We start from the raw sequence: 14,874 nt of genomic DNA, 5'->3' as shown, positions 1-14,874 counted from the left end.
GCTGAACGTGGGGGTCCTGGGTCAGGAGCTGAACGCGGGGGTCCCGGGTCAGACACTGAATGCGGGGGTCCCGGGTCAGGAGCTGAACGTTGGGGTCCTGGGTCAGGAGCTGAACGCGGGGGTTCTGGGTCAGGAGCTGAACGTGGGGGCCCTGGGTCAGGAGATGAACGTGGGGGTCCTGGGTCAGGAGCTGAACGCGGGGGTCCCGGGTCAGACACTGAATGCGGGGGTCCCGGGTTAGGAGCTGAACGTTGGGGTCCTGGGTCAGGAGCTGAACGCGGGGGTTCTGGGTCAGGAGCTGAACGTGGGGGTCCTGGGTCAGGAGCTGAACGTGGGGGTCCTGGGTCAGGAGCTGGACGCGGTGGTTCTGGGTCAGGAGATGAACGTGGGGGTCCTGGGTCAGAAGCTGAATGTGGGGATCCTGGGTGAGGAGCTGAATGTGGGGGTCCTGGGTTAGGAGCTGAACGCGGGGGTCCTGGGTGAGGAGCTGAACGTGGGGGTCCTGGGTGAGGAGCTGAACGTGGGGGTCCCGGGTCCCGGATCACTTGCCAGATCTTATCTGAGCAGTTTTCATTTTCAAACACTGCTCCCACCTTTCAGGCGGGGCTTGAGTTCTATTCAACTAGCTGACAGTAATTACGTAACATTATTTTGACAATACAATGCAACTCATCCTCGGAAAGGCCTCACAATTCCCAAAAGCCATTGTTCTGGAGTCTGTTGTTCCATGGATGGATAGTATTTTAGCCAAACAAAGGATCTGCTAGGATTAAGAATACTAATAGAAAACTGGCATGTTCATATATGTTCTGTGGGAAATGCTTTCCACTTTAACTGGCCATAAAATAGATGAAATGTCTGTCATCCAGTGACAGTGACTCCCTCAGGTCACCATAGGTCATGACGAGCTGCAAGACTCCGCTTCTGGAAGGGCAAATCTCATGCCAGCCTGGGGCCGGTGTGCCTGCCCTCCCCCCTCCTCACTGCCCGCCTGAGCTCCCTGGGCCTGGGAGTTAACTGTGCAATCTAAACATTCCCCAGCCAAATTTAGACATCGCCATGCCTGCCTCCCCCTCCTCTCTCTCTCTTTCTCAACGAGTAGAAGTTGTGTGTGAACGTTCACATTCACCATAGTGAAATGGTTACCGTACACATCATTGCAAAACCTCTGAGAATCCATAACATACTCTGGAAAGGGCAGGAAAAAAAACAAAGGCACTGTAATTAATTTTATCATTTAGAAAATGACCTAAAAAAGGAGGAAATCTCAAAAATACTATATTATGTCATTAAACTTTAAAACTAGTTAAGAGGAGAGAGATCGAATCAAGAAAAAATGAAGAACCTGACGGCTCCCTACAAGGAATATCTTTGGTTCAGTCATTTCCTGTAAATATTGTAATAAAATACATTTTTTAAATTGCAATATTACTTGATGGAAATGTGGAGATTCACCATTCAAGGGCACTTGCTAATATCCACCACGAGGGGGAGCCAAACATCAGTACTTGGGAGCTTTCAGGTATTTTTTTTTTTACATTAATTGAATAATTTTATTTCATTTATTAAAAGTAAACAATGCTATTTACAAAAATCTTGTAGAGAGCTGTTAGTGCTCCTTAACATGATTAACATGAAAAAAGATTATTTTTTAAATATGAAAATCACATGAAGATTTAATGCACCCAAAGCCATTTGTCATCATCTTTTCATTTACAGTGCCAGTCAGTAGTTTGGAAACGCCACGTCACCTACTAAGGAGAGCGATAGTGTCGCATCACATGACCTGGTCACCTGACCTAAACACAGCAGAGATGGTTTTGGAGGAGTCTGACCAGAGAGTGAAGGAAAAGCGGCCAATGAGAGCTCAGCATATGTGGGACCTCCTTCAGGACAGCTGGAAAAGCCTCCCAGGAGGCCACCTCATGGAAATGGCGTAGAGGGGACAGTAGGGTCAGCCAGTCCCTACCCAGCCCGCGGAGCTGCCCCGTCCCCCAACAATTTAATTTAAAAAATAATAATACTTCTTTGTTCAGTGCATAATTCCATGTATCTTATTTTGTAGTTTTGATCTCTGTGTTTATTCTAAAATGCAGAGAATAGTATAAACAAACCTTCCTATGGGTGGATGTGTTCAAACTTTTGACTGGCACTGCACATGTTTTGATAAATCTCTCAGTAGTTTTAGCTCTGTATGAACCAAGGGGATGGAACATCACTGTTAACAGTTACACAGAAGTTGTGTCTCTTTTGCTTGACTGCTCACCTAGAAACACTCCTTTGACTGAAATGGTCACTAACCTGCCTCTCCTCACTGGCTCGTCCCCGAACAGCCGGTGGGGGTCTGTGGAAGTGTGTCACAGCTGTGACTGTGCCGTCATGCAGCATGCCTGTGTACGAACCCCAACCCCTAACGAGGCCGATCGCTGTTTCTGTCGACAGTTCGGGTGATCATTCAATAAACTGTGACCTTTCTACTGGCTCGTTTTAGCGTGTCGTTTGTTCATGTAGGAAATGTCTGTGGTAAATTACAATTACTTTGAAGGTGAAGATTTCGAGGACACTAACCTCAAGACTTACAATAAAACTAAACGTAAATTTAAACAGATAAACACAGACACACATCCACAAGACTTACATCCAAAACAATAGATTGTACTGAAGCCTCAGTTTTTCAGGTGCTTTTCAGTGTCTTGTGAAGATCAGATGATAGCCCTTTATCTGCATTGATTATCAGTTATATCAGACCAAAATATTTCCGTTATTAGTATCAGCCAATATTTCCACACCACTGCAGCACTGACTATCATGACAGGGGTGATCATTGTTAAGCTTTTCCTCTAAGAATGCTTGGTTGCTACTTTCTGATTAAACTTCCCCTCACTCGAAATGCTTAACTGAATGAAGACTTTGTTGTTTTTTTTCTAAAACGCTGAGAAAGTGCGTGAAGCATTGTCACATTATTACTGTTATAATATTTTGCTTGTGTTCTAAGTAGCAACAATGAGAGGCGCCCTTGAGACTGTGGAATATGCGAGGATGATCTGAACTAAAAAACCTTTATTGGAAAAAAACGTTTTAAACAGTGAGCTGTGCTTTATTAAATTTAATACAAAGTGTACCGTGCAGGTTTTACCGCTTTACTTTAATTAAGGACTGATGAAAGACAACGTACCATCATTTTTTATCTTTTAATACAATTATAGACACTCTATACCAGCATGCCTGCCTACAATACTGAAATTTGATAACTGATTTTATGTTTTTTATTTCTTTGCAATGAAAAATCATGTTCGTCATCAACAATGACAAACATGTTACTTATGTGTTGGCATTAGCATGCTTATATAACGAGAAATGTAACGGTAGTAGAAAAGCATAAACACTAAACATCTAAACATGGACATGATGAACAACAAAGAAAGAGAAATAAAACATTTTTAACATTATAAAAGTTCCCATGTCTTCCGTATAAAAACTTGGAAAGGAATGGCTACGTTCGATTGGAGCCGGGGCTCCGGTAATGTTTCCCTCACCGTAGTTACCACTAGGTGTCGCCAAAAGCATCCAACGGAGCAAAGGTCAGTACCGTAAAGAGGTATTATTGTTGACAGAGACCTGTTTGTTGTGCATCTGCATATGCATTTACAGAATGTAGCACTCATCGTACGGTTGTTAACAGTCAAGTAGCCAGCAGCAATGAAAGTATACAGACATGCAGGATGGACAGAACAGATCCCAAGACGACAACTGTGATCACAGCCCATTGCAGACCAAAGGAAAGCTGGTCAACAGATACACATAAGTGCCACAGATAAGGTCTACTGAGGTATCTTAGCAGAGAGGACCTCACTATACCCCCCCCCCCCCCCCCCCCCCCCCACAGACACACAGACATGCTCACTCCTCATTTCAGACTTTGAGGATAGCTCTAAGTGAGAACACCGCCGGACATTTTAATTACAATAATGTCGCTAAATAAATTCTTGTTTAGGTAATGATTCTCTGCTTTAGTATGACCAGAAAATGAACAGAACCGTGCCTGGAATCGTACGGGGCTTTTCGAGCCTCGTTCTGCCAGGGCGTGGTTCACATCGGCGGCTTTTACAGATGAACGTCCTTGTCATGTATTAGTTAGCCAACTTCACTGCAAAAAAATGTGAAAGATATGCTTTAGTAAAGATAAAGGCACTGCTGTGTCTTACAGTCATCTGGAGTGGGTGTGTTTCCTATAGTTCATATTTAGAGCAAAGCGTTCAGTTTTCTTAAGTGTTTTTTTAAGTTCTTCACCAGGATTGCCACTAAGACCAGCATAAGGGCATAAGAGCTGAGAGGCCTGGCACAGCACATTAAAACCTAAAGGGAAGAAATTTAACAGCGTACATATTTTTCTTTATAAAATATGAAGCTATGATAATAAAAACATGACTAAGAACTACAGTTTTCCTCACTGGACGGAGCTGCATGTAGTGAAAGGGAAGAGTGGAAGATTAGTGGGTGTGGCAGGAATTAGACAGGGGGGAGCTAAGAGAGACGGGGCTTTCTGTTGTCATGGAGACAGGAAGTAATTTCTTTAAAGGCATTAGCAGTGTAGGATCTTGGTTGGCATGGCAACAAGGCCCCTGTAGAGTTATGCCTTTCATGTCGAAGTGTGACGGTAGCTGCTTTGTTTCATTTCATGTATACTGAGCATGTGCATTGAAAACCTCAACTAGCCCAGCGAGTGTCGTTTCCTCATGTCCGAGTGCCTCACTCGTTCCTGTGGCATCTTTCTGTATAAGCTCCTGAGAGAGAGAGAAAGGGATCAGGAGAGGGAATGGGAACGGGATCGGGTGAGGGATCAGGAAAAGGATCAGGAGAGGTAATGGGATAAGGATCGGGTAAGGGATCAGGAAAGGAATTGGGAGAGAGCAGAGAAACCTGTTAAAGCTAAATCATAAATCTGTGTATTTTCTGTTATACTTCTTTAAAACTCTGACACGCTGATTTCCTGGATTAGACGACCTCCAGTGTAGGTAGGAAAGTACAAGTCAGAAACCAAAAAGTGAGGGAGGCAGACTGGATGGGGAGATGAAAAGAACTCACCCCTGTCGGAGGAGCTGGCCTGCAACGGGAGCATTTTGTCCCTGGCTTGGTTGCAAGATCCTAGGGGAAAAAATCATATGAGGGAGTGATGCTATCTGGTAGATAGCTACTAAGTTCTGGATAGCCACTTTTAGCTAACCCAAGCAGTCTCCTCATCTGGGTCAAGCTGGACCTAAGACCTCTTTCCACTACAGTCTGATGGATGTCAGGCATACAATCTTCACAGTGATTGCAGTCACCTGTTTGCGGGGGGGCTCTTTGGCTTTTGATGGGCCTTCTTGGAGTGTGTGGGAGTCTCCCTCACCCTGCAAGGGAAAGCAGACCGACCAGGATGCACGCAAACCTTCACGTTACGAGTGACGAGTGGCCTGAATACAGCCGATCAGCGTCTCACCTCAGCTTCCTCCTGTCCAGGGACTTCTGCGTGGCCGCAGAGAGCGTCAACCTGTCCTTGGGGCTCCTGGCTTTCTCCTGAGGAGCACGTAGAAGATAGTGATGATGGCCCTGTTTGTCATTCATACAGGATTCCAAGTTTTACCGGGGATGGTCCCATGGCACGAACACTGATGATCATTTCACTTCTTCCACAATTTCACTTCTGCAGCCCTAGGCAACTGCTTATTCCGCCTGTAGTTCAGCGGTTCACAGTCCTGTTCCTGCAGGACACCCTGACAGAATGTCTCCTTAGGGTACAGGAGTGAGAGCTACTGCTACAGTTGGAGTCAGCCCTCCACTTACGATGGAGTTAGAATCGATCGTAAGTTGAAAATATTGTCGAATATGCATATGATACGTTAAATATGTAAATGAATAACTACTCTCACCCAATAGGTAAATATTTGGACAAACCGAAAAAAACACCATCTGATACTTTGCAAAACACTGCATGAGATGCTTACGCTCACGATCTCTACAGAGACTGGAAGTGTAACTGTGTGGATGCTGCCATCGCGTGGCATCAGGAGAAAGTGTTGTACTGTGTATCGTTTGCCCGGAAAAAGATCGAAACCCAAAGTCTGATGACTAGCGAAAGTGCATCACCAAAGTCAAAATATTGTAAGTCAAACCATTACAAAGTAAGGAGCGTTTGTATAGTGAATAATTGAATAGAACTGTGTGACCCAGTCACAGGCCACAGCAGATAAACACTTGCTGAACTGCCAAATGACCAGAGCATGACTCACTGCAAGCTCCTCCCCTGCTACTGTAAAATATTACTCAGCATGTGATTGGTTGAGCCTAAGCCCCGCCCCCAGCATATGATAGGACATCGCTCGGAACATGCTCAGTTACCATCTCCCGAATCTTCCTCTCTGTGCGTAACTCCCTGTCCATCTGCAGCAGTCCCAGCCGGTCCTCCAGCGGCATCTCAAAGAAGATGTCGTGAACATCGTAGAGGGCAGCACGTAGCTGGGGGGATACATGCATGGGACATTAAGACACATACACTCGTGTACAGGGGCGCATCCTCCAGCGAGTCACAGTGCCACCATATGGTCACCTGGGCTCTGACTCGCTGCTGCAAAGCCACATCCTGCGTGGAAAGAGCTCCTTTCTTCAGCGGGGTCTCACCCCGGAATGACTGGATGAAGTCCTGTGTGTCCTGCAGACACACACACACACACATGGTCACCTGGCACCAACTCCAAGCATGCATGAAAGGTACAACCATGCCTAAAGGCATAGCCAGCCACGTATAAGTGAGTATAGTGTGTGTGTGTGTTCATACCTGCACAGTCTGCCGCAGGTGAATGACCTTCTCTGTCTTCAGCAGCCGCCGGGTGAGGAACCCGCGAGCCATGGCACTCAGGCGGCACAGCGCCCCCTGCATTTCAGGGCTCAGCATCTGCAGGGAAAGATTGAGGCATGTGGGGGCGTGAAGTGGGGGTGCGTGGGAGGGGGCATTCCCCAGATATACTGAGCACATAGCAGAAGCTCCGAGAGACACTTCGAGGTCCCGCTTACAAACCGCAAACCAGAACTTACTTATTTTTATAAATGTTACACTATGTGCTACTTGATACACGAGCCAATCATTTGTCAAAATACTGTTGAGACATTTATAATATGCTGTTTACAGCATTATGTAGCATCGAAATGAGAACCGCCTCGGAGTATGACCCAAACGGACGCAGCAGACACACACATGGACGGCAAGCACGCACACGCACTTGAATCAGCCTGTCCCGGGTCTTGCTGCTCCCCCACAGATACACAGCTGGGTGGATGTTAGGCGACGGGAGGCTTCCTAAGCAGCACAGAACATTACAGAGAGATTACTGATGTATTCAGGGAGCAGCCAATTTACCAGAGGGTCCGCCTAAAGAAACAGGCTTAGCTCATTGGCTTTTAAACTTTTTAGACCGCATGCCACTTCAGAAAACATTAGGCTGTCCACAAACCAACATTATGACCAAAGTCATAAGAGAGGATACCTCTGTATACCACCAGAGGGACCTTGCGTACCAGGAGTTTGAATACCATTGTTTCAGAATCACTGACTTATATGATACAAAATGTAACAGAAGCTTAATTGCGACGGTGCATGTATGATTGTTACCTATGCTGCCTACTGGGGACTTTTCTGCAGGAAAATTGGTGGGGTAGGAGGGGCTCAGGGGTGAGAAGCTGTCTCTCTGGTGCCCCCAGCTGGCCGCTGGCTCCCCAAGTGAAGTGAGTTCAGCACCTTGTTCCATTAGCCTCCTCTCCTTCTCCTCCAACTCCTGTGGTCACTCACATGGACACGTAGTGGGGCACCGACAGAAATCAGGAAACACAAATTCTGATTAAAACTAACCGTTTTAAATTTAAAGTTTGTTTTCTTGCTTTATTGCAGCATGATTTTTTGCATCCCGACCTGCAGGAGGCGGTGTTGTGCCCTCTCCTGCTCGGCAATCAGCACAGACAGCTGCCAGTTGCGCTCCTCCTCCAGCTGCCAGCGCATTTCCTCCAGCACCTGCACCTTGAGCTGCACGTCCCCTGAAGATCACAGACACACACACCTAGGCGCGGGCTGAGCCTCCACACAGGCATTCGGACATCCTGGCACTCAGACACTGACACACTCAGACACAGACACATGCACACACACCATTTACCCCACCCTACCGTTTTTGCTCTCTGTGACCCCCACACCGCTGTGGCCGCCCAGCAGACTCTCTGGTTCTGACCTAGGTGAGCTGTCTTGGGCCACGTGGGGATGAATTCGCAATGGAAAGGAGCCTCCGACATCATAGGGAGGAGAGCGCGGGACCATCAGGCGCGGGAGCCTCTCTTGGCTCCGGTCGATGGGTGTCCACCGGGGGCTGGGGTTCAGGTTGCTGTCCAGGGTGTGGCAGCGCCGCCGGAAGCCTGAGGGGGCGACCCCAGCACCCAGGGGACTGATACTGTAGGGTGACTCATAACCAAATGAATTTCCACGCTGGCTGCTGTCCAAAGAGGGCGCCAGAGAGTCGCCCCACCTGTCCGGCATGTTTATAGGGGAGGTAGCCAAGATGTTGCCAGTGGAGACGGGCCGGGGGCGCCGACGGTGGGGGCGGGGGCTGAGGCCTGCCCCAGTGCTGAGGGGCAGAGTGTAAGCCCCAGATGGGTCATGGAGGAGGCCACCGGATGCCGCCTCCGGGGGACATGTCTGGTGGGGGGTGTTAGCTGGGCTGGGGGGGCTTTGGCCTCCTCTCTGGTTCTCTTTGTCGGAGAGGCTCCTGGGCACCCCCCAGGGCCCCTGGCAGCCCTGCTCCTGCTCCCTGAACCTCGTCAGCAGGCTGATGTCGAGACTCCTGCTCTCCTCGACTCCCCCTCCCTGGTCCCCCAGGTCCCCCGGACCCTCTCCTTGTGTGGGGGCAGAAGGCATGGGTCCAGCCTTTTCAGGCGACTGGCAGAAGCCATTGTTGGTGCAGCTGGGGGGTGCTGCTGTCTGTCCCTGCGCTCCAGACTCCAGGTGCTCCTGCGGAGGAGATCAGGAAAGCTAAACATACCCATTTCAGCAGACTGTGTGCCCTACATGTGAATGTAAGTGCTGCTAGCCTGGAAGAGCATAAATCCTCGTGCTTAGCATAGACACAGCAAAATGCTTTGGGAAGGGAGGCACGTGTCATATGATGCTTTGAGGGGGCATTTAAAGGGGTGGACATCTGCAGAAAGCAGCTTTAAAGACCTTTTTCAGGGGGTGCCTTTCGGAGTGCCTGCGGGGGGGGGGGGGGGGGGGGGGTGGCTTTAAAGGGTATTTTCATAGGGAGCTCTGAAACTGACCTGGAACTGCCATGGGGGGGGGACACCCTTGACAGCACATTCTGATCTGTGTGGAGACGCCTTCACATGTGTGAGAGCCGTGGCCCAGTAACTTGCCTGCACACTCCCTTCCTCGCCCTGAACCCGTGCCTGCCGCCCTGCGTCCAGCTGTGCAGCCTTCTGTCTGTACTGCGCCATCTCTCTGCGCTGCTCCTCACTCAGCTGGGAAGCATGTGCCGATACACAGACAGACAGACAGACAGACAGACACAGACAGACAGACAGACACAGACATAAATACACACACACAGACACACACATACACAGACAGACAGACACAGACATACACACACAGACATACACACACAGACATACACACACATACATACACACACATACAGACACACACATACAGACACACACATACAGACACACACACACAGGACACAGCAATTCAGGAAGGATCACAGCCCACTGTAAACAAGGTGCATGTTGCACACTGACACTATTTCAGTTACATTGTGATGTTAAAATACAGTTTTATACATGTGATTCATATTTTATACCATCCTGGTGGTATTTTTAAATGGGTGATCTGGAAGTTCGGCCTAGTTAATGACACTGGGAGTTCAGCCATATCACTAGAGAGCAAATCTGTACCTATGTTAACTGTTCCTGTGAGTACACCTCACTGGCGAACCTTCATGCTACCATGTCCTCTTTAATCCTTCACACTTCTAATACTGATCTTTACCACACAAAAAAACACACAGTCTGCTGCACATGAGATTATTTAACCTGAGAACCGATGACTGAGTGATTCTGACTTTATAACCTCTCATGGGGAAGGAGGGGCACCCCCCCCCTCCACAGCATCTTCATCATAACCCACATCTGAGCCACATGCTTCATATAATTATACATGTTATTTTAATAACTTTTAATTGTTTTTTTAAACATCTATCCAATTAAACACCAAGACCTGATAAATGATATTCAATTAGCTTTACTTTAAAAGCTGAAAATTAAAATTAGTTTAAATGTCAAACAAATGACAAAATAATTAGGAAATACTGATTAGAATTTGTATACTAAGTAATTACGTGCATAAGATCCTCATCCTGTAACAAAAACTCAAAACAGACAAAACAATATATCGGTTATTTTTCCCAGACTGGAAACAGAATCCAGTACAGATACACTTTTACTTAAATATTTAGTAACAGTATGCATATCGTTTGTGTGTTTGTGTGTGTTCAGTGAGGCATGCAACCCCAGCGTTTCATTCTTACGATAATCAAATGTGTGCACTCTACTTACCACAGGGCAGAGCACGGCCCTACCATGGAACCGAATGGCAGAGAGCTCCCTCTGCTGGCCGCGGCTCGCTTGGCGGATCTGCATCTTCCCTTCCGCCTGGAGCCTGGCAAGACTTCGGGAGCAGAACTCCTTGTAGCTCTCCATCATTCGTCACCGCCCTCGCCTGACTACGGCACAGACTGAAATTAATATGTCAGATGACAAAAAACAAGTAGACCTACCTTAGAGCTCTTCCTATACGTGTTCTAATGTGCTAAATATGTCATTTATGCGATGGGCTTCTACAAAAACCTGAAGAGCAAAACTGAAAGATAAGTTTAGGGGTCTTGTTAATTTCTATTTAAAGACCGAATTCGGCATATCCCTCTACTGATTTATACATGATACATGTCGTTACATGCGGAGGTGTGTTTTAGTACTTACAGGCTGATTAAAAAAACTGCCAAACACCTTCAGCCTGTAAGAACAACCGTCCTATGTGTAGATTTTAGTATGTGAACCATGCCGTGACATTAGGTTTAGTTGTTCCAGTGATTAAATGGTTCTAGCCCAAAACTTAAACATTACCGCAATGGAATTGACACTGTCTGTGAAAGTAAAACGTACAAAAGTATAAAAGAAAGTAAAACACACAAACGTTCCGCAATTTAAATAAGTTTACCCCCTCCCTCCCCCCCAAAAAAAAAATCAAATAATACCGTTTACTACTTAGACATTGTGAATCAATCATTCAAAATAATGTGCACCCATTCATCACGACTGTCCCGTTCAATGTTAAGCGAGCATGAAAAACACACAAGGTCGAATCGCAGCTGCGGGCGTTGCGCTGACAGCTGTAATCAAGAATATTAAAATTACGGGATTATGCGGAGTCCTGGGTTGCTTTGTTCGTCTCTCTCCCCCTTTTTTCCAGAAATCTCTACACGCGGTTTATGCGCAGAGAGCGGTTAATGCACATTCTACCAAACCGCCTCCGTGTACCATCCGCAGCGGAAGCATCAAACCTTCGGTGCAACATCTGGAGCGAAACGTGTGTCCCTGAAAAATCCTTAGATGCTTAGAATAATGTAGCCATTGTCATTTATTTACCGTTATCAATTAATATATTATTTCAGCCATCACAGCCAAAAATCAATTATTCTATCAGCTAAAAACCACATGCAACGTTAAGGGTTAAGGGTCCTAGTTATAGATCTGTTCTTTCCTTTTACTATATTTCCATCTACCATAATTTAGTTTAAAACGCATCTAACGACGAAATGGTACTTGATTGTAGTATGTTATCATGTTGTACAAATTACCTGAAGCTATACCGCTCATTCGGCAGATAGCCTGTTAGCTGTACAGCATTTGACATAGCTATTCATCCCGACAGCGACCTACGGAGACATACCAAGAGTTTTCCCGTGCCGTCTAATTCAAATGCAATAGTCCAAAAATGATAACTATGTAAAAGAACAGAAAACATTCCAGGAAACCGGTTACGAGCTACTTGCATGATATATGGTACTGCGTGTCGGAGTGTTCATTAGCGCAAAGACCTTGCCTGCCTTGCCTTACCCTATTTTGGACAGTATCCACTTTTCTCTCCGAGGTTAAAATCTCGCCCGTCTTATTATATTCAGGCCTCGAACGGGCGGTTCGATGTTTCAATTCAGACCGGTGTCTAAATGTAGGGGTACCACCTCTTAGTGCACTGACCGGATTCTGTAGTGCCAACAGCGCCCCCTAGCACCTCAAACCCAGCTCAGCGGACAATTTGGAAGGGAATAAGCGGGGGGTCCTGCTGTTCCATTTACAAACCACTTCTTTTAAATTATTAGTCCCAAAGCGTAGGTCAAGGCCTGTGTAAAGAAAGTGGCATACGAACGCAGATGACTGTCATATTCGAAATCACACGAAAATAGATGAGGTTACGTATTATACCCCTGGAGACTGATTTAAAGCACTTTAAAATTAAGCTTTTTAATTTATTTAAACTTATTTACCAGATGCAAAAATACGTGATGAAGTACATATAGAACTACATAATAAGTGTAGTGTGCATGTTTATTGCATGTAAAATTAATATATTTTCATTTTAGACATGTTTCGTGTTAGGTTTGAAAGCAATCAGGAAGACAGGGGGACATCTCAGGTTTTGTTGCATGCTCCACCACCGTTTTGGATTTGGTGTATATTCACACATCTCTGCAGCTGCAGTTGGGGATGGATGGATGGAAGGTTGATGGAAGGAGGGGTGGATGGATGGATGCACATTCCATATTGTTCTGCTTCCCTCGCAGTCGTGGCGAGTCTTTACAGCTCGTCTTTCGTAGCTTTTGTGGTGTTCACACGCACAGGCCTTGCAGCACGAACATTACTTTTATTCTCCTGCAGTAACGCCTTGATATTGTCTGCCGTTACATCCGCAGTGTTGTTCTGGTGATGAAATGTAAGAAAAAAATGAAAGATCGGTGACTCTTAGCTACTTTAAAAACATACCTGGTGACATTTTCAATGCCCATAACTTTGTAAAATACAGTTAGAACTTGTGATTTAAAGAAAAGGCTAAATGGTCTGAATATGTGTCTTATTTGGCTCTTGCTTTGTTTATAGGATTCTGGGTAGCTTTTGCCCCAGTGCTGCTTACACCTTGATGTTCACCGGAGGCTCAGCCTAGCTGCTCTTATGTCTGATGGAGCCCTCGACAGCCGTACGCTTTATGTTTGCCGTTTGCTTCACTATCATATCACTTTGGACTAAAGGACCCGCGGCATTAAGTTCATGTAAGTGTAATACCTGATTTTTCAGCCGGTTTGCTCCCACACAGGTGAAAGTTTTTTCATAGCACAGCAGAATATCCAGACGCTTGGATTCTTTGCTGAGAAATGCTTCACTGAAATGCTCACCATAGATCTCTGTAACACGTATGAAGTTTGATTATTTACGAAGAGTAAAAGGTAAGTGTACACTTCATTATGCACCCCTGTGTAGTACCAATTAAGACCCGCTTTTGCTTCCAGAACCATTTCAAAGGGATGCGCACAGCAGCCTTATATGAGCTTTTATTTTTACTTGTGGATTTCCTGCTAACTTCCCTCCTCTCTATGCCACCCGTATAAAACACATGTAGACTATAAGTTATGCTAGCAAACAAAAACAAGCATCAATAATGCAAAAATTACCCAGCAGATGTTCGCAGGCGACTCTCATTTTATCATAACTTGGACCCTTTTCAAAGGGGACAGTCTTGCATGTCACAGCATCTACCATTTTTTTCACAGCTGCTTCCCTGGATTCATTTGGGACTTTGGTCAAAAGGGATTCTATTTCTGCGTAAGAGAGAAAGAATTGCAGAAGACAGACTATGGGAATTGTCTAAAGCATGTAATTACTGCCAATCATGTCGCTGTGTTGAAAATCTTACCTTTTACGGTCGTCAGACAACTTTCACAATATATGTCTGTCAAAGAAGGTGAAAGTTCATTAATGCCCAAAGCATATATTTTTTTTATTTTATATGTTTAAAGACAGGTGTGAGAAAGGGATTAATATGCGAAAGCCGTTTTAAAAATGTATTTAAAAAGTCGTGAATAAAGTTAAGTTGGGGAGAACACTTACTTCGTTCTACACCAAGATGCGGCTCAGCCAACGCCTGGAAAGTGCATAGCGTCGAAATAATATATATTGCCTTCTCGAAATCCATTATCTTCGCAGACCTGCCGAATAATTCTTTGGCATCATATAACTAGAAAAGTTATTCGTTGTCAGGAGTCTGAGTCATACTTTGATTTCCGCGTCCTTGGTAACATCCAGGTAACAGAAACAACACAACAAAACAACAGATTACATTTCACTTTATGCTTTCCACCAGTCGTATGCTACTGCGCTAATGCGTTTTTTCGGGGCTGAAACATGATTATCAGTAATTTTGGTAAATCTTTGATTAGTATATTCTTCAAAAGTCTCAGCTAATGAAAATTAAATTTTGCATCAAGGATAAAAAATCACGTTTGGAAGCTTTTAATCACTTTGACAAATAACTCCAAAATTAGAAACGACGTTAGATTTCTCAAAAGTTGTACACGGCACTAATCAGAATTATCATCACTATATTTGGAGAACAGAGTGCGGGAAAATAATTCTATTGTAATTATTCTAAAGCCATAAAGACTATCAATATTTGTACATCGTTTCTGTAACTTAAGCCCCTACATTGTTCCTTTTCTGGTTTTTATTATTAATCTTTTTATGTTCTAA

At 45.4% G+C, this 14,874-nt stretch overlaps 1 protein-coding gene across 1 annotated transcript; it reads right to left on the bottom strand.

Annotated features, from left to right (window-relative positions):
• Nucleotides 1-3,865: 3,865 nt before the first annotated feature.
• LOC125717825 (centriolar coiled-coil protein of 110 kDa-like) lies at nt 3,866-11,993 on the bottom strand. Its single transcript, XM_048991119.1, has 14 exons — nt 11,491-11,993; nt 10,633-10,811; nt 9,430-9,534; nt 8,194-9,028; nt 7,943-8,064; nt 7,646-7,808; nt 7,257-7,333; nt 6,815-6,931; nt 6,587-6,688; nt 6,379-6,495; nt 5,480-5,556; nt 5,325-5,390; nt 5,086-5,145; nt 3,866-4,784 (listed from the first exon to the last, which is right to left on the bottom strand). The coding sequence occupies exons 2-14, from the start codon at nt 10,774-10,776 to the stop codon at nt 4,712-4,714; spliced, it is 2,058 nt and encodes a 685-aa protein (XP_048847076.1). The 5' UTR covers nt 10,777-10,811; nt 11,491-11,993; the 3' UTR covers nt 3,866-4,711.
• Nucleotides 11,994-14,874: the final 2,881 nt, after the last annotated feature.

Source organism: Brienomyrus brachyistius, chromosome 22 (genome assembly GCF_023856365.1).
Source record: "Brienomyrus brachyistius isolate T26 chromosome 22, BBRACH_0.4, whole genome shotgun sequence".
NCBI classification, from domain to species: Eukaryota; Metazoa; Chordata; class Actinopteri; order Osteoglossiformes; family Mormyridae; genus Brienomyrus; species Brienomyrus brachyistius.
This window is presented reverse-complemented; position numbering and strand designations above follow the sequence as displayed.